General features: G+C 42.1%; 1 protein-coding gene across 10 annotated transcripts in view; it reads right to left on the reverse strand.

The window, feature by feature from the left end:
• rapgef2b (Rap guanine nucleotide exchange factor 2b) overlaps positions 1-22756 on the reverse strand; it is a 111721-nt gene that overhangs the window by 43168 nt on the left and 45797 nt on the right. For 5 of the 10 annotated variants that reach the window (XM_030061423.1, XM_030061416.1, XM_030061419.1 and 2 more), the window contains exons 5-8: positions 14140-14215; positions 11307-11474; positions 3785-3802; positions 362-421 (exon numbers count right to left, since the gene is read on the reverse strand). In XM_030061423.1, the coding sequence (XP_029917283.1) occupies positions 362-421; positions 3785-3802; positions 11307-11474; positions 14140-14215 (322 nt within the window). Of the gene's footprint in view, positions 1-361; positions 422-3784; positions 3803-11306; positions 11475-14139; positions 14216-19172; positions 19335-22756 lie in introns of those variants that run through there. The other 5 variants (XM_030061424.1, XM_030061422.1, XM_030061421.1 and 2 more) reach the window with 3 other exon arrangements.

Here is a 22756-nt window from a genome sequence, read left to right on the forward strand (position 1 = left end):
AACCTTAGTAGGTTGGGGAGGTGTGTGTGTGTGTGTGTGTGTGTGTGTGTGACTTGTGTGTGTGTCTCAAACATCTTCCCCTTTCTCATGCCCAATTTTCCTGTTTTTCTCCTCCATAGCAAGCTATTTAATAAAACAGAAGCACCACTACAACAATATTTAACCACAGAAGGTGAACAGCAGCTAGCAAGCTACAAGCACAGGGTCCTTGACTACAAAAAAAAAAAAAAAATCTCAATTTAATCGGCTCTAATTGAGGCTATAATACAAAATGCATAAAAAAAAAAGTCAAGGGGTTTGGATGCAAGGTAAGCTTTCCTGGAAAAATCCACCCTTAAAACATTTTAACACTACAACGTACCTTGCACTTCTGGGCCCATTTTGTTGTTTGGCGCTGTAATGTTCTTGTTCCCGTGGATACCTGGCCAAATGTAGATGACACAACATCACACTAAGATATTTACAGCTACAATGGAGTTTGATGACAGAAGAAAAAAAAAAAAAAAAAATCAGGCATCTAAAACATCAATGGTAAACGTCAGGTTTTGGTGTCAGTCCCTCAGAATCAAAGAGAGAGTGCTTCTTTCTCACCATTTTGCACTGATATTTGACAATCATACAGGGAGAAATCCATCACAGATGAGACAGAAATAGCATCTTTTTTCTCTACAGACAGTGGTCTCAACAGACCAGAGTGCAGCCACAGCACATGTTGTGTTTTGAATAAGGGTTTGTCACGGACACACCCTAGAGTTTGCAAACTAGCTGTCTAGCTATATAACAAACAGGTCCACCTTGACTGAAAGCGAGTTCATGCCTGTTCTCTGCAGCCTATCAAAAGCCATTAGGGAGAACGTAGGAAATTATTAACTCGATCCATGCAGGTTGAGGGAAAGTGGCTTCACCAACCGGTTCACCACAATAATCCCTGGTATGCACTGCATATCACAAGTTGTTGATATCTATGAGCAAAGACTATCTAAGGGTGGATTCTTCCAATACGAGCCACACATTGATGGCAGGCTTTAAAACAGGTTTTATAGTGTAATTTGCTTAAAGGTGTTCCAACAGAAGCAAAAGGGATCTCTGGGTGAGCAATGATTGCTCATGTGGAATCTAAGGAGTTAATTTTTACCATCTATAACAGCTTAACGTGGGAGTTCATCACATTTTACAGCTCCATGTGGGAATATATTACCTCTAGCCTTTTTAATCTGTCTTGCTTATGGGCTGTCCAGAGCTACACAGACATAAAGCCCTACCAATTTAAAAAGAAACAAAATGTTGAGGAGATTTTTTTTTTGCCTTACAAAGTCTTGTAAATGAGCAAGGAAAGTAAACAAACCCTAATTGGGGGAGATGCAAATTCAGGCACAACAGGCTACACATAAATGTGAAGGTTTAAATAACATTAATATAACCCCAATAGGATGCCTCATGCCTCTCTCTGATCTGTGTTCAAGTGTTAGCCCGACTTTTACTTTGGACTGACCTTAAAACTCCAGAACCACTAAGATCATAGTCTTTCATCATGTTCCTATCGGCGTGGTTTCAATGTTTTTATCATCAGTGTCTTTTCCAACATTAAAAATGCATCAATACAGGGAAATGCGCATCCTACTTGAAGCAAGAGTGTTAATCCAAATTTTATTTTGGACATGTGCAAAACATATTTTAACCCTTATTTAACCAGGCAAGTTGAATAAGCATTCCTAATAAGCACGCACTGATGGCTGTCTTGTCATATTGTAAGTATCTCCTGCAACATTCAGCAATATCCAACAACAGCTCAACATAGAACAAAGAAAGCAAGTCTAATATCAATTGTTTACAGTCATTTTCATATCAAATTTAAATGACACTACCACCAAAAACAACAAAAACAGTGCACTTGATGATGCTTGCTATGCTGCCTCATTACCATTGTAATAAATGTCAGCTGTCAACCCTTTTGAAAATACTTAACTTTCAAAAAGGTCTTTGAATGTCAAAATTGACATGAAAAGCACATCAAATGTCAGCAAACAGGGTCTAATAAGACTGGTTGAGAAACAAAGCACAGCAAATCAACGGGCAGTTCATTTTCAATTGTTGCACAAGGCACCGTTTCACACACTTATGGAGTTTATACCATTCCCCCCCCCAAAAAAAATATTCATCCCATTACTGTCACATCATAATGTTTGGTATTATGCAACTGACAAATTTGTATTTTGCTTTTGGCTGCGCACTAATAAACAGTAACCGATGCTGGGGTGCTCTACTCGACAAAATGCAGGAAGAAAATTAAGGCTTGAAAATATGTAGATAATATTCACTGTAGAGACTAAATGATCCATTTCTTTATTCAGCAGCCACAATGCCCATGTTTGACGATTTAGCCTTGATCAGCCATCAGCTTGACTTCTTTTACTATTCCAAAGGGATGTCAAAGAAATATTTGGTGATGATTTAAAAATATGGAGTTATTTCATCATTTCAAGTCTGAACACCACAAGCTGCAGGAACGAGGCAAGGAAGAAAGCAACAAAACAAGAAAGAAAGCAGTAAAAAAAAAAAAAAAAAAAAAGAGAGAGAGAGAAAAAATCTGTGTAAAATACGTCATTTCAGGGGCAGTTCCTCGGCACTGTCTATTCAAACCTGAGGCTTTTGTATCTATGCACAGCTGAAGCAGAGCAGGTTGTCACAAAGGACAGCTCTAAAAATAGGAGCTCAGCTTTTCCACGGATGAGAGTGGCAGGTTTGTTCTCCCTCCTCTCGCATTTCTCGGCGGGTCTGTCTGCTCAACACCTGGAGCTCTGATCTTTTCAACCTCTTCCCTGCAATCCATTTCTGCTCGGACACGGCGGTATCCCATGGCAAATTCTGGATATGGGATACAGTGCGTGTGATCCAAACCTACTGGCTCGCAGTGATGCTGGTTTGCCGGTTTGTGTTTCTTGGGTTGCTGTCTGACCAAAACCACATAAGAATTCTCTAAAAGTGGGTTAAATGGCTTTGATATGCTTAGTTAAGTATTTATCTAGTTTGCAAAGCCATCATGGTGAAACTTAAGTGCATAACAGTACTATCAGTGGCTCACATCTAGTTCTCAAAATTGAAGCAAGACCCAACACAACCACACCCACACAGGGAGGATAACAATAATAATAATATTGTGCATAAATGCAATGAGCCCAAAGACAGTCAATACCGTTATCTAGCACATCAGTAGAGAGGAGCTGCGCTTTGCGATACGGTGTACCTCAAACAGCTTAATTGTTGCCATTATCTCAGTCTACAGGCCCTAAGCTGTAGCACAGCGATGTTTATCATTCGTCTGTCATCGCCAAGCTACGTGATGAGGTCCATGTCGCCTCTCTACGCTGCTTCTTCACAACCAAGCATGCTCATTTTACAACCTAACTGCAGATCAAAAGCATGATAATATGTGGGGAAGTAGAGGATGGAGCATTTTTATCAGGGTAGTTTCAACAAATTCAATTGATGTTGCCATTGATGTTGCGGTAATCTGAGTGTGGTACAGGCTTCCCTCTTCGTCTTTATCATATTTTGATGCCAGCAAACGGAAGGTATTTATTAAAAAAAAAAAAAAAAAAAAAAAAGCCAACTAGTCGCTACAGACATGACAAATGGGAAGCAGACAAAGATAAACCACTAGCACAAACACAGACTTCTAGAATGCAGACAGCAGAAACGCGCGCACACACACACACAGACACACATACTTACACACTCACACACACACACGCACAACAGACAACAGTGTTAATAGATACAGTACCTGAGCTTTATTGCATTCCTGGGAGCCAGGATAAGGAGAGAGCCATGAAAAGAAGCAGAGGAGATGAAAGTTATCAAACATGCCACTTGCCAGTCAAGGATGTGAGAAATTAGGCCTGGAGCATCTGTGGCACGTTAAAATGCAGCATTCTGCAACACGCTGCAAAAAATGCCCATCTTAGCACATGATTTGGTGTAGGATGGCGTATTAAATTCTTATTGAAAAATGGCTTTAACCTTGTGTTGGGTCCTAAAACGTATTTTTCTTCCAGCAAAAGAGAAAAAAATATCCTCCTGAGATTATTTCACATGGTTATAAGGAATATTCTTTTTGATCTGTGTCCTCACTTTTTGTGAAACTGGTGGCAATATTCTGTGATACAGTGTAACAGGCCAGCCCACTGGTTTCAGTGACACCACTTGGTTTAGGAGACAAGTTGATTAGTACTGAAAACCAAGTATAGTCTCACCCTACTGGCACATTCTTTCTCTTTATTTTTTTGGAAGAATAACATTGTTTTAGGATGCACCACCAGATTAAATGAATTGCCAAGGTGAACAATTTTCACAACGAAGTTAGCCAAGGACACGTAGGGAAACATTATTCCTCTAGCTTGAACACACATCCTTCCTTTTTGGCAAGTCTACTGATTACTGAAGGCAGCGTGTTATTTCTTTACCCCTAAATTACCACTACAGGATCATCTCAACCTTCAAGTAGGAAATAAGAGCCATGTTAAAAGGTGTAGCATGCAGCTTTTTAAAACATCAATATATCATCGTCAAAATAACTATGGATCATTAAATTTCATTAAACAAATGAGACCATAGCCACGATGACTTGAAGCCTCACGTCATGGTAGAGTTAATGTTAGCATTAGTCAAAATTAAGACCATGGTTTTCATAAACGTAGTTGTTTCATGTTGCAAAACAGACAGTGCAACTTGTCCCCACTCCCCTCTCCTTGATGTCACTGTGGGTGTGTTTGTTTTGAATTTGAAGAAGAACGATAAGAGACAATAACAAGGCAAGATAATATGCACTGGCTGACATGAAGCTGGAACTATATAGCTGTAATTAGGGCTGGGCAATATGGACAAAAATAAATATGGTCATGATATCTTTGTTCGAAAAAGAAAGCTCGAAAACCTTGAGTTCTATACTGTGACGATGCTGAAGGGTCCACTGTGGGTGCTTTTATAAGATATTTACCCACCAGAGATTTTTGAGAAGTTATTAGCAATATGGATATGATGACCAAGCAGGTAAAAGACCAACAACAGATTCAGACTAGAAAAAATACGTGTGCATACAAACTGGTGCTGATGTAGGACAAAAGAAAGATCAACTGATAAATGTACAATATCTGCACAACATTTTGACCTGAGCTGGTCTTCGACTGACACACCTGATGCAGTGCCATCATATAAATAGATGCAAATAACAGAACAGCTATAAAACCTAATAAGGTCAGAAAATTACATCCCCACATTACATTTATGGCATATCATGATATTATGATATCCAAAATCTCAGACGATACCTAGTCTGCCATTAACGTATAATGTTAAAATATCACCCAGCCGTACTTGCAATAATGAAATTCTAGTGATGTTGCAAAGTATAAATGGTTCCTGTGCCATAAAGGAACTTCCCTTTGGGATGCAATATAATGCAAAATATTTCCCAGCAAATTTGAGGTGGTGGCACACAATGCAAAAGTTATGTAGGGGCACTAGAGGCTGCCAGTCTTCATCTTGTTTTGTTCAGGTAATTAAAATAAGGTCTCAAAATAAATAATATATTGAGGCTAAAATGTTACACATAGCACCTTTAAATCATTTATAAAAGCTCTCACCAATACGCAGACATTATCTGAGAAAGTGATCCGAGGATTATTATGGGATGCAGTAAGTTTTTTATGTATTTCAGAAACAATCAAGAATAGCTGGTCGTATTGTTGTTTACAGCTAACAGCTGTTATCAAAAGCATTTGATAATTAGTGAGCCCTGTTATGTTCAAGGACACTTCGACAGGTCACATGGCTGTTGATAGACACATTTGCTGTTGCGGGGATTAAACCTGTCACCTTCTGATTACAGGATGGCCTCTACTGACCAGTAGACCACCCGACCTGAGGAGGGAGTAACGGAGTATTGACAGTCTGCCCCATGCTGCTTGTATAATTATGGAACAGCTGTTTGGGGCCTCGGTCACTCTGGTGGCTACTGGGTAAACCCAGAAGAGGAATATCACTCATCTGTTCAGGGAGAGGTTGGATGGAGGGGGGGTACAAGACGAGAGAAAGGGTTGGAGGAAATAAGAGAAGAGGAGAGGAACAGGAAAAGGAGGATAGAAAGAGGACAGTGAGGAACTGGAGAGGCAAGGAATACAATATCTGCTCAGAGAGGTGGAGGAGAGGAAGAAGAGAAAATAAGAAGTGGAGATAACAATGATTCTGCTGATTTCATCAGACTGTAAGATCCTGAGTTATGGGCAAAAGTCAGACCATGCTTTTCAATAGATACCAGACAAAAAAAAAAAAAAAAAAAAAAAAATGCTTGTTTGTTTATTTGGTTCCCTCAACATACAAGCATCTTTTATCGCCGGATCCCAACAGAGTCAAAGGCAGTGTGTGTAGAGAGACCTTAAGTGAGTACATGAATGAGATGAAGCAAAAGAGAGAGTCACAGAGAAAGTGTGTGTGTGTGTGTGTGTGTGTGTGAGAGAGAGAGAGAGAGAGAGAGGGGAGAGAGAGAGAGAGAGAGAGACAGAGAGAGAGAGAGAGAGAGAGAGAGAGAGAGAGAGAGAGAGAGAGAGAGAGAGAGAGAGATGTCACCAGCACAAATGGCTGTTGATGCTACAGATAAGAGATGGTGTGCGCACATGTGTGTGTGTGATAAAGTGCAAAATGGAGAGATTGCGAGATGGAGATTATGCTTCTGAGTGAGGGAGTCATAAAGAGCTCAAGTGTGTGTGTAACAGAGAGAGAGAGAGAGAGATGGATGATACGTGTGTGTGTGTGTGTGTGTGTGTGTGTGTGTGTGTGTGTGTGTGTGTGTGTGTGTGCAAGAGAAAGTGAGAGAGAGACTGATGGATTTGCAAGAAATAACTGGTGTCTATTTTGAACAAGGCCGCTCAGTGTTGGCCTGCTGGTCTGAGCGCATGCAGGAGGCACGTGTTGCATTCTAAAAACTGCCTTCTTTTAGAAAAAACACATTGGGTTTATCTACAACACATGGTCAATCTACAAACACAGAAATGCCTTCCTCTGTGAAAGCAAGCGATTGTGTGCAAATAATTGTACAAATTGACCTTTAGATCCACAGATTGTCCAAGAAGCCCGATTCATGTCTACAAACGCTGTTCTGATGCCAGATATCCACTTAGTCATGAAATTGACTCTCAAGAAAACTAAGAATACGTTTCAACTCTGAAAACCAAATAATCCCTAATTCATAGAGATAATAACTCTGCTTCAGAGTGCGGTGGAGAGTGGGGGTTGGGGGTAGTTGTGCGTGTCAGTACTCCCAAAGGGACTTCCACTACTGGGTTGGCATTACATTTACATTTTAGGGATTTAGCTGACATACTCTGGGAACGACTTACGATGAGTGAGCAGGTGCAAGTTCAATGTCTTGCTCATGCACACCGCTGGCACACATGGATGCTGAAGGACACTGGCCACTGTACAGACCTGTGACCTTGCAGTTACAGGATGCTCTCTTTAACCATGTAGGCGACGCTGCCACTGGCAAAGCATCCCTGAAACCAGGGTGATAAATTAGAGTGGCACCAAGGACGGTGGCTGGCATGGATGCGAGAACCAAAACAAACTGCAAAAAAAATCTATCTTAACAAGTTAGTGTCACATTCAGACTTAAAATTGTGTTCTTCTTAAATCAAGGGGGATAAATAAGGGGAATCAAGGGGAAAAAATATCTACAAGTGGGATGAGATATTTCCACTTGTTTCCAATGCTAATCCATTTGTTTTGATTTGTTTGATTTGATTATCTCAAATCAGGTGGCATTTCAGTGGGTTCATCTGCTTTATTCTGCCTTGTTTCAACATATTTATACATGTTATACTTGTTAAAAATCATGAAACATGTGAAACTGCATTGGAAATGTGGAATTATCTCATTCCACTTGCAGATTCTTTAACAAATCTTAAGAAAAACAAGATTGCAATGCTGAATATCTGACTAAATAACTTGTTTAAAATTGACATTTTTTTGCAGCACTACAGCTTAACCACACCACTTCTGTTTAAAATGAGGGGCTTCTCTTCAAAAGACTTTATGCCATCATTTTAAAAGAAAAAAGGAATTAAACTGCTCATCATCTCACACACAGAAATGTTGTCATTTTGTTACCAAATGTCTGGAAATACCTCATGAATGAATGCATTTCTGTAATGAGTTTTCCTTTCATGACAGCAACAGCTTTATCAGAGCAGACACCACTCTTTCCAAATGACTGATGCCACTGTTTGAACAGGAAACTCTTCATATGCGGTGTTGGTTACAGTATAGGCCAAGAAACGGTATCATGTCCTGTCTGTTATCATTAAAGATGCTTCTAACCTGAATTTAGGTGGCATCCTGTGTGCAGCTATTGCTTAAATAACCGAACAGATCTGCCTACGATTTTCTTCTTTTGAGAGGAGCCGTGATGCTTTCAAATCAACGGCTCCTCAGATGTTTTGGTACCTGGCCTGGCTTCTTACTTAATAGGAGTGACTAAGCTGAATCAACGCCTTGCCTGCTACAGAGCTTTCCTCTCTTCAATCCCAACTTCCTCCTCGGTGCATTTTTCACCTCCTAAATATGCCTCGGGGTAGGAGGGGGGAAATCTGCGCACTGCTTGGCATTCTAAATGCTGCAGATTAGCTTGCTATGTCAGCTTAGCATCCGCCCAGATTCAGCTTCTCTGTCGCTCTCCACCCCTCCACCCTCTCCTCTCTCCTCTCTCTCTCCACTACTGAGCAGCAGCGGCGCACTGCACTCTTGTTAAGTTAGCTCCCTTCCCTACTGTACTTCTAAGTGCACTCGAGCAGAGCCCATCTGGGACTGCTGGTTGCCATGGCGCCCATTCCATCCTTCCCACAGGAACGGTGCTGGAGCGAGGAGAGTTGACTGTGTGACGGCAGATGTCGGGCCATGAGAAAGTTCAGTGGAGCCGTTGGAATCAAAAAACACAGCAGGGCTAAATTTAGGGAGCGGGGTTGGGGTGGATTTGGGCAGGCGGAGGATGACGTTTGCCGCATTTCCCTTTTTAAACTGAGAACCCTGGTTGTTTCACAATGTTCCAAAGAGAACTGGCTGCACCGAGAGAAACCCCTGGGACTGGCAGGAATGAGGGGAATGCGATGAAATTGTGCAGAACGTACGAACAGTGCGCAGTAATGCATGCTGGGTATTTGAATCATTAGTGTGAAAATGCTCCGCTTCCTATTCCCAGGATTAGAAGGCACAGAGGGAGGAGGCCTGACGCAATGCAACGGGCAACTAACTCCTGCTATCCTGGAGTTGAATCCATTTGTGGTTAAAATCAATACCCCGCCACAGGTTAACACCAGCTACCTCAGGGCATGTTTGGCAACGTGATCGCCACCTATGAACCCGCTAGAAAGGAATGAAGCAGAGGCACTCGTCCTCTTTGGCAGGTCTGGGTATCAGGGGAGAAAAGTACCCATCAGTGGTGCTGTAGCTCAGAGCTGAGCGTGGCACACATCCTGTAAGGGTTAGGGGTCTGATTCCCATTGGGACATTCATGCTAAAAACGTTTGCACTCATGCTACTTTGAAAGCGTTCACCAGATGGAAGATATTAGACAAATCAAAAAGCTATTGAAAAGGATTAACATGTAGCCTGCTTGAAGTAAGTCGATGGGTACTCCCAGGGAACTCGATTTCATATGATCTGATTCTCTTCAGAAAAGCAGGTGGCTTGTAGGAATACTGAGAGGAATTTGCCCAATCTCGTACTGAGTCGGGTTTTCATTTACTTAAGAGAGGTAGTGAAAAGAGAGCTGTTTGGAAACTATCAAATATGAAGCATGAGAGCTGCTTTAAGTATCAAAATATTTCCAGTAATACCGGTGCTACTGCTCAGTATGCAGATGACAGCTGAATAAGAATAGATCACCCCAAGGAATCATGAAAAGAGGCTCTCCTCTGTCTCCCATAATGCTCTGTATCCAATCACTCTCTTCCATTTTCTCTACATGCAGCTTGATAACTCGCTCATCACAACACGTCCTCTCCCCATCAGCTGACACTCTCTCCATCTGATGTACTGAGACATCTCCATCTTTACAAGTTTAATATAGTACAGAGTCTTAAGTTTACTTCCTGATAATACTGGAGTGACAAAACATGTTCAAGACAGTGTTGCTTGTTTCTAGAAAATCTCTGAAACAACTCCAGCCGCACTGGACATTAATGAATTGTTTTCATCCTGCTGGTAGCTGCTTTGCACTTGTTTGGGAAAAAATACAATTTCACAGTCAATTCAAAAATAGATAACTTGCTAATGGTATGTTTCTGTACTGTGAGAGAGGCTGGGGCGGCAGCGCACAGTAGTGCTCCGAGTTAAAAACAACCATGTTAGCAACAGCAACATCAGAGCAGAGATGCACCAGGAGCCCTGGGGAGACATGTTGCTATGTGAGGCTCTTCAGACACAACTTTCTAGCAAAATAATTTCCATTTCTATTCCTCTGTTGTTATTATGATCACAAAGAAATGGTAGCTTCTCCACTTGGTACACTCCACTTGTAAAGGCAAGAGAGAGTGGACACTTTTTTACTTGTAGACAACTTCAGCTTGTTTGGGAACATTCGTACACTGTAAATATTTGTGTAATTATGTTTGAGGCAATTGCAGGAGTGATGCATGTATGTAGCGTGCATGAGTCTTGAATAAAATCCCATACCAGATGACTGTTACAAACATGGAAGGCACATACAAAACAGCTTTCTAGGAGGCAAATATAGCTCATACAAACCCTTTTGGAAACTCAGGGAAGAAAAAAACTGCAATGTTTAGAGGGCACAGCACTGACACACTAAATTAAGCAGTAACTGTAAACTAAGGTGACACAGAAGTGTAGCGACTGTTATCCTAGCAAGCAAGGGTAAAACAACAATTAAAACAGCGCAGGGAGGATAGCTCAGGGGTGCACAGATGAGGGGAAGCGGGCTCGGAGTGCACCCTGCGGGCACAGACTGCAAGGAAACACCACAACACAACAAGCCTGCAACACCGAGGGTCGGCTGAGGGCATGAGACGGGGAGAAAGCCGGGGATGAGAGTACACACGGGGAACAACGGGAGAAAACACACACAAGTTCAGCCACATTCTGAAGCGGGACCACACAACTGGCTCTGAAGGAGGAACACACCACAAGCGGAGCACAACACTGCAACAGCGCAACACAGAGCGTCTCCAAACCCCCTCTGGAGCGCACGGAGAGGTACCGCAGCGAGGGTAAACAAAAACTGGGGTTTGACTCACCGTGTGGTATCCCCGGGCTATAGGCGGCTTGCCGGTGGGGTATGGGTCCACTGTGTCGATGATTGTCTGCCTCTCCCCTTTCTGGTTGATCTTCCGAAACCGCCGGCGGGACTGTCGGTGTGAGGCTTGCCGCTGAAAGTACTCCTCATTTTCATCCATATAGTCCACCTGGAAATAAGAGGGAGGGATGGATGGAGTGAGGGAGGGAGTGAGAGGAGTCTTCTTCTTTTTCATTCACGCCTCCCCCCCCCTCCCAAACACACACACACACACACACACACACACATACACACACACACCCTCCTATCCTCCTCCTCTACTTCTTCCACCCGCCTCCCGCCCCTCTTACTGCGTAAAAATAGAAGTGTGTGTGGGCTGCGCTGTGCACACCTACGTCAAACGGTGCTCACAACACAGAAAGAGAGAGGGAGAGAGACGCAGAGAAAGAGAGTAAACAGAGCGATAAGTAGAAGATTTGGAGGGAGGCAAAGAGAGAGAGAGAGAGAGAGAGAGAGAGAGAGAGTGCGAAGGCAGGTAAAGAGACAGCGATGGGGAATAGACTGATTGACAGGCAGCGTGGGATAAACAGAGGGATGGAGGATAAAAGAGTGAGAAACCAACAGCAGAAACAGAAGAACTCGCTCAACTCGCTCTCTATTAGGCATATTAACCACAATAAATTACATGCCAAGACAAAATAAAACCCATATTTCCATTTTAAAGAATCGGGGGAAGAACATTTTCCTTGTGGAAAGTGGGACAGCACACCACTTCAGCGTTAGTGGCATAGCAGTGAAGTCATCTTTTGCAGTTTTCTGAAGTATTTTCATCTAAATGCCACTTTAATGGAACCAGTCTGCTGCCTGGTGGGTTCGGGTTGTGATGGAATGACAAATTTAAGGCTTTTTTTTTTTTTTTTTTTTTTACAGTTGGGTCCATTCCTCCCCTCTTACTTAGCGCTTTCACTGCGGCTTCACATTTCACAGCGCTCAGCCTTTGGGATTACACCGCTAAAATCTCTCCCTCGCTCTGCCATACCAACTGCTGCCATGACAACAGCAGGGGAGCTGTGTGTGAGTGAGAGCGTAAGTGTGATTGAGTGTCTAATTGCAAATCTCTATGCAATGTGTGTGTACAATACATAGACGTGAGCAAACTATTTTTTTTTTCGTTACTCGATGTGTGTGCTACTGATTGTGAGTGCACATCTTCATGTGTGTGCCTGACTCTGTGTGTGTGTGTGTGTGTGTGTGTGTGTGTGTGTGTGTGTGTGTGGGAAGGGGGAGGGGGGTTACTCATGTATCTGTATCTCAGCAGCCCAAAAGCCTTTTCAGTAATTATAGGGTGGTTTGGCACTCGTAACAGCGAAAGGAGGTAAAGCCAGGAAGTGGTTCACATCTACAGCAGGAGCGAGGAGTGGAGAGGGGTTATTATTGGGGGTTTGTGTGTGGCTGTGAGAGGCTCGGTTAACAAAAGCCCCCCATCTTGGATGCACATTCATAGGCACACAGCAATTACAGCATGTGAAAGGGAGATTACCGAGATGTACTGCCATCTCTGCAACACGATCCAGTTGTTATTTCATATTGACATGATGTGGGTTACGTTTGATCTCTTTTCAAACACGTCAAAGAGAGGATTTATGCATGCACGAACCGGTGGTGGACCTGTGTGTGTGTGTGTGTCTGTGACTGAGCACATGATTTCAGAGAGAGAACACATCAGCAAAACCCTATAACCTCTGATCTGCGAGCCTCACGGGGCTTCTGTTCAACAGGAGATCGCATTGTGTCCCTGCCTCTACTTTTAAAGCACCGGCTAGAGAGACTGGAACGATTTGTTTTCAACAACTTCTTCATCAAAGTCTCTGCCAATATTTGATCTGCCATACAAGTGGGTTGCTATCAGCCTTGGACTGGAGTGACCGTCCACTGGAAGGACTCCAGCAAGGACACTGTTAAATACAGTTTTGCTTTACGACCATGGCAAAATATCAATAGGAGGCACTTAAACGAATTAGTCCAAAATATCACACGACCATGTCTTTTATAATGGTACACTGCTATACATAGGTTTGGTGAATGTGCCTTGACATGTGCCTCCACATGGGTACTTGGCTGGTATAGCTTACGGATTAGTGGTGCTAACAGTCTCTCTTGAGCCTTGCTGGAATTTACAATCTTGCTAAATCTGATTAGGAATGGACAGATATATCAACAGACTACCCATTTTCAGCCAATATTAGCTTTAAAAAGCAACGTCTGCATCGGTCACTAAAGTATCTTTACTGTTTATATGTGCCTGGCTGTGAAATTTGGCATTTAAGTGACATTTTTTTCTAGGAGTGTGTCATTAATAAAACTGTCAATTTAGCAACAGAACAAATTCATCACGGTCTTTTGTTTACAAAACACTTAATTATCATTAGAGAGGCTAGTATGAAAGGCTAAACATGTTCTGCACCTGCATTTGTATTACGATTATTACAAAATTCATATCTGTGTCAGTCATTAATTAATTATTTGGCCTCAAAAAAATGTTGTTGTTATTACTTTCCAGTCTTTTAACAGTTGAGACAATAAAATAAGTGTGGTGTAGTACAAGCAATAAAATGTCAGGTAAAAAAATACCAAACAATTGTTAAGATTTAGTATATTAGTGTTAGAAATACTTGATTTGGGCAAGAAAATTCTAGTATATGCCCTGCCAATAGGTCTTACTATTTCCCTGTTGCCTCTCTGTGGGTATATAACGGTGTGATGAGTGCATAATGTGTGTGTATGTCTGTGCGTAGTGTTGCTATGCTGATCAAGGTCAGAAAGATGGGACTCACCACAATCATCTCGGAGGGTTCCAGGACGATGCACTCACACCCACGTCGCAGGCTACCTGCTGAGCGCTTGCCAAAACTACAAAGACAAAATGAAACAAGTGTCAAAAAAAAAAACAAGAATAAAGGAATTCAGGGTCAAATTTCATCTAAAGACAGTTAAACTCGCAGGAAGGTTGTGGGTGTTTCCCTCAGCGAGTCTCTTAAATCTGCAGATTAAAGCAACTTTGTATGCTTCTCCTGCATTTTGACTCTCACCCTGACAGGCAGAGAGCATCGATTCAGCGCGATACCCACAGAGATATTCCTTGAATGTTTTTCTATGTAAATCTATAGGTAGCTCTCTGCTTGGCATTTTAAATAGTCTGTATGGAATTCCTGTGCAAAACGGAGAACAGAGCAGTATTGACTAGACAGTTCCTCCATTCAGCTACATCCACTCCCGCCCGATGGGAAACTACCGTCTCTGGAAAAGTCCACTTTCGTGACGTCACACTTTGTATAGTTTGTTTGGCTCCTAATGAGGAGGGAAGGGGAATATTAAAACCAGGAGAGACCAAAATGTCTGAAAGATGGGCGGCGACCACGGAAATTCTGAGTACAAGGAGATCCAAATTCTGGGCACGGTGAAGACTGCAGCCTTTGTCCACCATCCAGCCTCAATATGGAAACACAAGGACTTCCCTGTTTGCTATTTTTAGCATCATTAGAAGCAAAATGTCACCCAAAATTAGCGGGTTTCTTGATTGTTTTGTAAGATAAACCCAAATGACTCCAAAATCTTCAACAGCTAATTGGCCTTCTTACGGTAGTCTTTTTCTTCACTTATTAGCTGAGAGTTCCCACCATTCAGCAATAACTGCTCTATCCGCCCTCTCATTAAAAGTCAAAATGCAGGAACATACAAAGCAGAAGCATATCTTAACGCTCACACAGCAATTTTTCAAGTATTAAGTGTTGATCTTACAATTACTATTATTTTGACTTGATAAGTGTTGACTGGAGAGCTGTTTGTCCGCTCTATGGCTCCACAGTGGATGTTTAAAACTATCAAAATTGTTAAATTAGCTGAGCCGGGCAAGCGTTTAAAACTGGTACAGTGTTGAATCCAGTTCAGCGCTGAATGGGAACAACTAATCAACACAAAGTGGGAACTGCCAGGACAGGAAAGCATAAGACCAACTAGTCTACAACTTCTCTGTGAAACTGATACACCGTTCAGCCAAGCAAGTGGATTTTCAGAGGCAGCTGAAACCAGTTACATTTGCAGATATTCTGGACCACATATTTTACTTCCAAGTTAACTGGTGTCACAATTTTCCAACCTCATTGAAATTGATTTTTCTCTGACTTTCTACCCGGATGATCTCTCATTAAAACTACACTATGAACATTAGTCAGGTCCAATTCAAAAGGTGGTGATTTACAAGAAATTAGTCATATTATAAAAGTCAAAGTTAACCTGATTTTTGCCACCTGAAATGCAGAATTGTGCCGACTCTGGTGGCAAATTAGCAGGCGACCTCATGATTAACTGGGAATGTTGCGAACGCGGGACTAAAACGCCATGTTCAACCAATTTATACTGAGCTCAAGTGCTGGAGGGTAGTGGGATTTTAGGTCAGTGTAAAAAGGGTGTAAGTGTGAAACTAGTGGAGTGGCTAGTACCTCAGGGCTCCTGTGAACTGAGCAGCAGGTAGCGGCGCGGCTAACTGCACGAAGGCTATGGAGGTGGCAGCTTCATCAATCACGCTGACAGGTGCAGACCTCAGGCACAGCATGGCTTAAATGCTTTAGAGCCCTGGGCTTGTGGATACATGTTGTGGGTACAGCTTGGTCAGAGTGGAAAATATATTTCAGCCAACAGTAAAGTGCGGGTAAATTTTGGCTAGAGCTGGTAACACAATCTACCAATTGCTTTGGCAGTTGAAAAATGATGATTTGGTGGTCACTATTATTTTCAAAAAGTCTATCTGGCTGGTAAAAATGTGAAAGTGGCCGGCGTATTTTGGAATCTTGGAGTCGCTGAGGTCCGCTCGCTGAAAAGGTCAAGCTTCCTGTCGTGGCTCTGCCTTCCCCTGGCTCTCTTCCCCTCCTCTGTCTCCATGGACCAGCCTTCATTTGGTGCTGCCATTTCTATTTTCTTATGTCAGTCATTCTGTGCCAGTGCGGCAGTTCGACTTGATAATCTGTCAGCTCTGTGATATCTCTTGAAATATTGCTTCCCCAATTAACCCCAGACGTTTCAGGGTAGCTGCTGAAAAACACAAGAACTAATTGAAAGACAAAAAGACTGACTGGCCAGACTGCTGTATGCTGAGCGAATTAAGGCATTGTGGGGTTAATGCTGATGGTTGCTGTTTGCCTTGCCTAAGCTTCGGCTTAATGCGTTTCAACTCTGGTTGTATCCCACACATACACCAGCCTGAATTCCACTACAGGGCCAAGCAGACCTATGCGGAGCTAACCGAGTATCTGGGCCGATAACACTCACTTTCTTGCAAGATGACAAATGCTGTTATACTTTTATGACGTTCTGCCAGCGAGGATGATTTGTCAGCTGGGCAGCAGCTTCAGAGAAAGGAATGGAGCTTTTTGATCTGGTTTCACTAACATTTGGAGCTGCTACTGTCTCTGATCCTGTTGGGCCTCACTTGGTTCACTCCTCTGTGGAAACAGGAGTAGCAATTCCACCCATTTCACATCACAAAACATGTCAGGCCACCAATTGGAACCACCAAAACGACATGTTCAATCATGTTCCTCCATTACATTCCTGACATAAGTAATCCAATCCTCCATTTTGCAGTAGGCAAATGCCATGGGCTATGTGCGATATTAAAGAACGGATTATGGAAGTGGAGAGCAAAGGGGTGGGGAGGGGTGGGTTTATTCCAATACAAAAGTGTCTTGTTTGGAGATTAAAGCCTCCATTACTCTATGACTAGTCCTGAGCAAATATAACAGTACAAGGTCTGCTGTGTGGGTGAAAGTATTATTAGAGGACAAAAACAAAAGCGGAAGTGTCTTGAATAAACTTTGCATCCTTTGTTAGGACGGCTGGGTGGGGATGGGCGTGGGGGTATCTCTGCAAAAAAATCAACATGGCTGCATAGCCTATATTGCAAAGTTTGACCAGTGCAAGTATTTAATGTTTATTAGGTCTACTAATGATGCTGATGTGAGTTCACAATCTACTTGCTATGAATAATTCAGCACTGAGGAATATGAGTCGATGAGTTGAAGTAAGGTTTGTGTTTTCTCTCCTGGGCTCTGTACTCTGACAGTCTGCTGGCTGACCAACTTTAAGTCTCAGCAGATTAGAGGATGTGCTAAATGTTTTTTTTTTTTTTTTTCTTTTCTTTTCTGCTTTGTGACTCATTTATAACAGAGTACAGCACTGTACTTTTGTCATTATTATGCTTTGCACGCCACCATGCTTGCCCATATTATCTTATTAGAGTGATTGAAATTAACTGAGGGGTTCATTTCCAGAATTTTGCATATTCATTTTGGAGGAAAAAAAAAATCATAATGTGAAATTTCTCATTCAATATCTAAACTATGAAAGAACTCAGTCTGTGAAAATGGCACAATCAAGATTTTGTCCACTAAGAAGGTATCAACTACACTTTGCAAAATGTTATTTTAATTGCGTTATCAGACACTTTGCACGTGAAGGTGTGGACAGGTGGTGCCGCACTTCATTTTGGAATGAACGCCTCCTATTCCCACTGTTGACTGCTATCTCCTCTGTTCTGGCGGCCTCACATTCCCCTGTTATACAACAAGCCTGGGCGTCTGGAATGTCATTCCACATGCATCACCAGCCTTTCACTCTGCTCGCCCTGCAGCCCCCCGCCAAAGCCTGCAATCCATCCAGCCGTCTGACTGCACCAGTCCGAACCCAAATCTGCACCCGTGGTCTGGGGGAATGCTGGGGAGTGTAGTGTGCGTGTATGTGTGTGTGTGTGTGTGTGTGTGTGTGTGTGTGTGTGAGTCTGTGTGTGTGTGATGGGCGGGAGGGGGACTCCACTCTCCGCTAAACCCTTTAACTGAGTAACTGGCAAGAGGGCACGCTGTTTTTTTTTTTTTAAACCTACCAAACCCTTAAGCAGGACAAAGATTAAACTCCCTGGTTATGCAAGACTTCAGACAGAGCAGCGAGAGGAAGGGAAGAAGAGGTCAGAGAAGGGGAGAGCGGTTCTGAATGTGTGTGCATGTGTGTGTGTGTGTGTCAGTGGGGGGCTGTCTCAGGGGTGATTGGCCATGACTGCTTAGTCAATGAAAACACTGCCCGGGCTTGGACGGTTCACCAGCATCCCTCAGAGCAGACGACCAGCCAGTTGGATGATGAGAGCATGTCATGAGTCCCGGACCATCTATCCAGTTCTCACCTTCCAAACACAAACTAAATTCCTTGACTAATGCTGTGGCTTCCCCTCTACTCCCCCACGCGCCACCCACCCACCTACTGCTGCTCACTTCTTAAATAGAAACTGACACCACTGCCAAGAATTTGTGAGTGACTCGTGACTTTATGCTTCCCAAAATACAACTTCAGTGACATTGTAATGGCAAAGAGAAGAGGGCATTGAACTTCAAAGTTAGGGAGTGGGCTAGCCTCTCAAAACTTTTGAGACGAATCAATCAATCATCCCGCGCCAACCATCTCTCATCGATTTCTTGCACGCTCTCCACAGCAGGGGGGTTCGCCTTTGTTTGCGTTTCAAAGTTCCCAAACTGATGTCTTACCCTGAGCATATAAAAAAACATGCACACGCACACACACACCCCTTTTACTGGCAGCACACTCTGCACACCGGCAAATCCAAAATAACATCAAAGTCATGCCTCACATTCCAATAATCTTTCACACAGACCTGAATGTTTTACTGCACCCAACTTGGAGGCAAGTCATGCTTAAATCTCAACCACAACACCGGAGTTTTTAAGAGAGCTAAGATTTTACGCAGCCATGTACCTTTGCTTTCACAGTGGAAGGAGTTAAGTGCGCCCGCAGTCTGGGCACTTACCCTGGCACTCGAAACTGCTCCGAAAGGAGAGTGACACCGCCACCTGATAAGATAAGAGGATCTGCTTTCTGAATTATCCTCCCTCTGTTAGTCCAAAGCGAGTCCCAGAGCCATGTTTCCAGTCCAGACACTTTGGTTTGGCTGCACCATATCGTTCAGCACACACCCCGGTGCTCTCTCTGTGTGTGTATGGCTATGTTTATGTGTGAGAGACAGAGAGACTATGAAAGAGTGTGGATCAGCTTCTGTCCTATGGCTCTGCCCCTTTCTCTCTCTCTCTTTCTCTCTCTCTCTCTCTCCCTCTCTCTCTCTCTGTGATGCGGTACACTAACTACGGCCAACATTCCAGCGTACGACTCACTTCCTGCTACAGAGTTGGTAGTGAAAGAGAGGGTGGGGTGTGTGTTTGTGTGTGTGTGTGATGCAGGGGGTGGAGGGTTGGACTCCTCAAGTCCTCCTCTCTTGCCTGGAGAACTTACTCATGAAGTCCCCGCAACACAGCAGCAGACATGCAAGCGTTTCAGAGCCAGCAAGCGGCTCACACAACAGATTCATAACTGGTTCCAGTGTTGCACTGTTCATTTATATCGCTGTTGTCAAAATGCAAAATGTTTGGAATTTAAATAAATAAAACACACGGCATTTCCCAGTGAAACCTGTCAGGGACAAAGAAACTGCCTGGTTTTCACACTGATACCACAAATGTTTGAGTTTATATCAACAGGGCTTGAAAGGGTTTTCATAAGACAAAAATGGCAGAATTTTCAACCTTCCAACTGAAGTTTAAACATGAAAATCACCAAAACTGGAGTCACAAGGTGTTCACATGACAACAGTGATGTTTTGCTGTAACAGGGGAAATTCTTATTATCAGGGGAATTATTTTGCTCATTTCTAACAGGTTTCAGCGTCCAGATGATAATGAAACTAACCAACGCATGAACGACCACGTGAACTTCAAATTAAACTTGAAAAAGTTATTTTTTGTCTTTGTTTTACAGGACTTTAACAGCAATTGTCCTAGTAACCCTGACCCTAACCCTAACCCATAAGTCTGAGTAACACCTCTTAAGCAATGATCCATACATGTGTTTGCACAATTACAGAATTAACTAGCACTGGATCTTACAGGAATAAAGTGTTGTCATGTCAATGTATGTTATTTGTCATGCGTTCCTCAGTCACTGACGTATCTGTGTCTCAACACTTCATCTCTTGGAAAGAGTGTCAGTTTACACGTACAGTAGCAATGAGGAAGAAATTCCTTTGCAAACTTGAAGCAAGACTAGTGAGAAATGATGTATCAAGACTGATTATCAGGAAACTGATCGGTGGACGACTGGAGGTAACTGCTCACAGTTTGTCTGTTGATGAAGGTAACAAAAGGATGTGACATCAAACTGGTATGGGAAGTGAAAGCCATACGGGTTTAGTAAAGTCCATTTCATGGTGGAAGTTGACAGTTTTGATCTGTTAAAGGCTGAGCTACAAGGTGAGCTATTACTGAGAGGTGAGAGATAAAATAAACCTACATTATCTATCTCTTTTTTTTTTTGTTTTTGTCTAAACATTTTCATTTTGCAAGAAAAGTTATTTCCATATTAGTCCAGTCATTTTATGAAAAAACCTAGGACAAATTGCAAGAGAAGCAAACTCAACTGATTTTGTATCCTCAGTTTGTCCTGAGTGAGGGAAAAAAAGTCCCAGGAAATCCCATTGGTGGAAAGTTTTGAAAATCACCTATTTATGACCACATATTACCAAAAAACACTGTTTTTAACACACAGGGGAAAGGGGTTCAAAATTTTACTTTCAGATATCACTATAAAAATTTATAAGTTGATTACACACACAAAGACAAGAAAAAACAAAAAAACAAGTTCTTTGAATTATTCTGTTTACACATGCATATCACACATTATCTTATTTGATATGCGCTAATAAGGAATATAAGGAATAAATGCCAGAACAGATATTTAAACAGTGAATTAAAAGGTTACTATATATATAGTAACCTTTTAATTCACTGTTGCATAGTAACCTTTTAATGCAAGGTAACTATATATATAGCAACCTTTTAATTCATTGTTAAAATGTCTCTTCTGGGATTTATTCCTTATATTCCTTATTAGCGCATATCAAATAAGATAATGTGTGATATGCATGTGTAAACAGAATAATTCAAAGAACTTGTAATTGACTTTTTTTCTTGTCTTTGTGTGTGTAATCATCTTGTGAATTTTTATAGTGATATCTGAAAATAAATTTTGACCCCCTTTCATGTGTGTTAAAAACAGTGTTTTTTGGTAATATGTGGTCATAAATAGGTGATTTTCAAAACTTTCCACCAATGGGATTTCTTGGGACTTTTTTCCCTCACTCAGGACAAACTGAGGATACAAAATCAGTTGAGTTTGCTTCTCTTGCAATTTGTCCTAGGTTGACCCCAATTTTGGCCTAAAATTACTGGACTATATAGTCACTGCACGGTTACTGAAGTTACTAGGACAGCTAATAAACTATATTCTACAGTGAATTCAAGAATCATTTTTGCCCATTACTCAAATAGTGCAGATCATATTTGGAATTGAAAATCTACTTTTTTTTTTATTCTCTAAACCTGGAATTGAACTTCTCCCACTGGCATTTGCATCATACACTAGACAGTGAATGGAGGAAAAATAAATAAATAAATAAATAAAGGTCACATGTTCTGTTCTCCAAACAAATTGAGCGAAAAAGAAACCATTCACTTTAATTACATTTTATTTACATATCCGTACAGACTTGAGGTGTGTGTCACCTGTTTATCATGATTTATTTATTTGTTATTTGTGTCAATACAAATGATGGTTGTGTTTGATTTCACACTGGCCCTGGCTTAAATAAGGCACAGAGCTCTACATTCTTCACTTAATGACTGAGTCATTCATCTTCCCCTGGATCAAGTCTCACTATGCCACCAAGGGAGGGGAGAGTGGGGATCGAGAAAGAGGGAGAGAGGGAATGATGGAAGCATATCAGGTTTTCAGGCTTGCTGCTGGTGTAGATATGAGCAGCCATTTCTGGGTAGGGGCTGTCTGAAACTCAATTCCACCATGTCTTTAAAAGCCCCGGGAAGTCCCATTGGACTCCATTCAGTTCCTCATGTCACAACCAATTTCCCCTCTGAGGCATTTAGCCCTTGCCATCTCTCCTCTTTATGGACTAGGCAATGCAGTACCAGAGGGCTGTGAATGGATGCCTCTGGTCATATAACTGTTGTTAGAGAAAATTAAAAAAATATAACTGCAAAAGGAAGTTTTTTTTTTTTTTTTTTAAGTATTCAGAAAAAAAAAAAAGTTTTACTTTGAAATTCACACCTTCAATGGTTTTGAAAGTATACAGTTTAGGGTTTTACGGTCCCGCTGATTGTGAATATCTCTGACCACGCAAACCTCAAATTCATGTCAGGAAAGAAAAACACCACAATACCGATGATGTGATATTTCTGTGAGGCAGCGACAAGTACATTTAAGAAGTGCGACTGTGATGCAGCATAGCGTGACCTCAGACGGCCTCCGCCAGATTGATGATGTCATTTA

The sequence above is a fragment of the Myripristis murdjan genome, chromosome 10 (assembly GCF_902150065.1).
Source record: "Myripristis murdjan chromosome 10, fMyrMur1.1, whole genome shotgun sequence".
In the NCBI taxonomy this organism is placed as follows: Eukaryota; Metazoa; Chordata; class Actinopteri; order Holocentriformes; family Holocentridae; genus Myripristis; species Myripristis murdjan.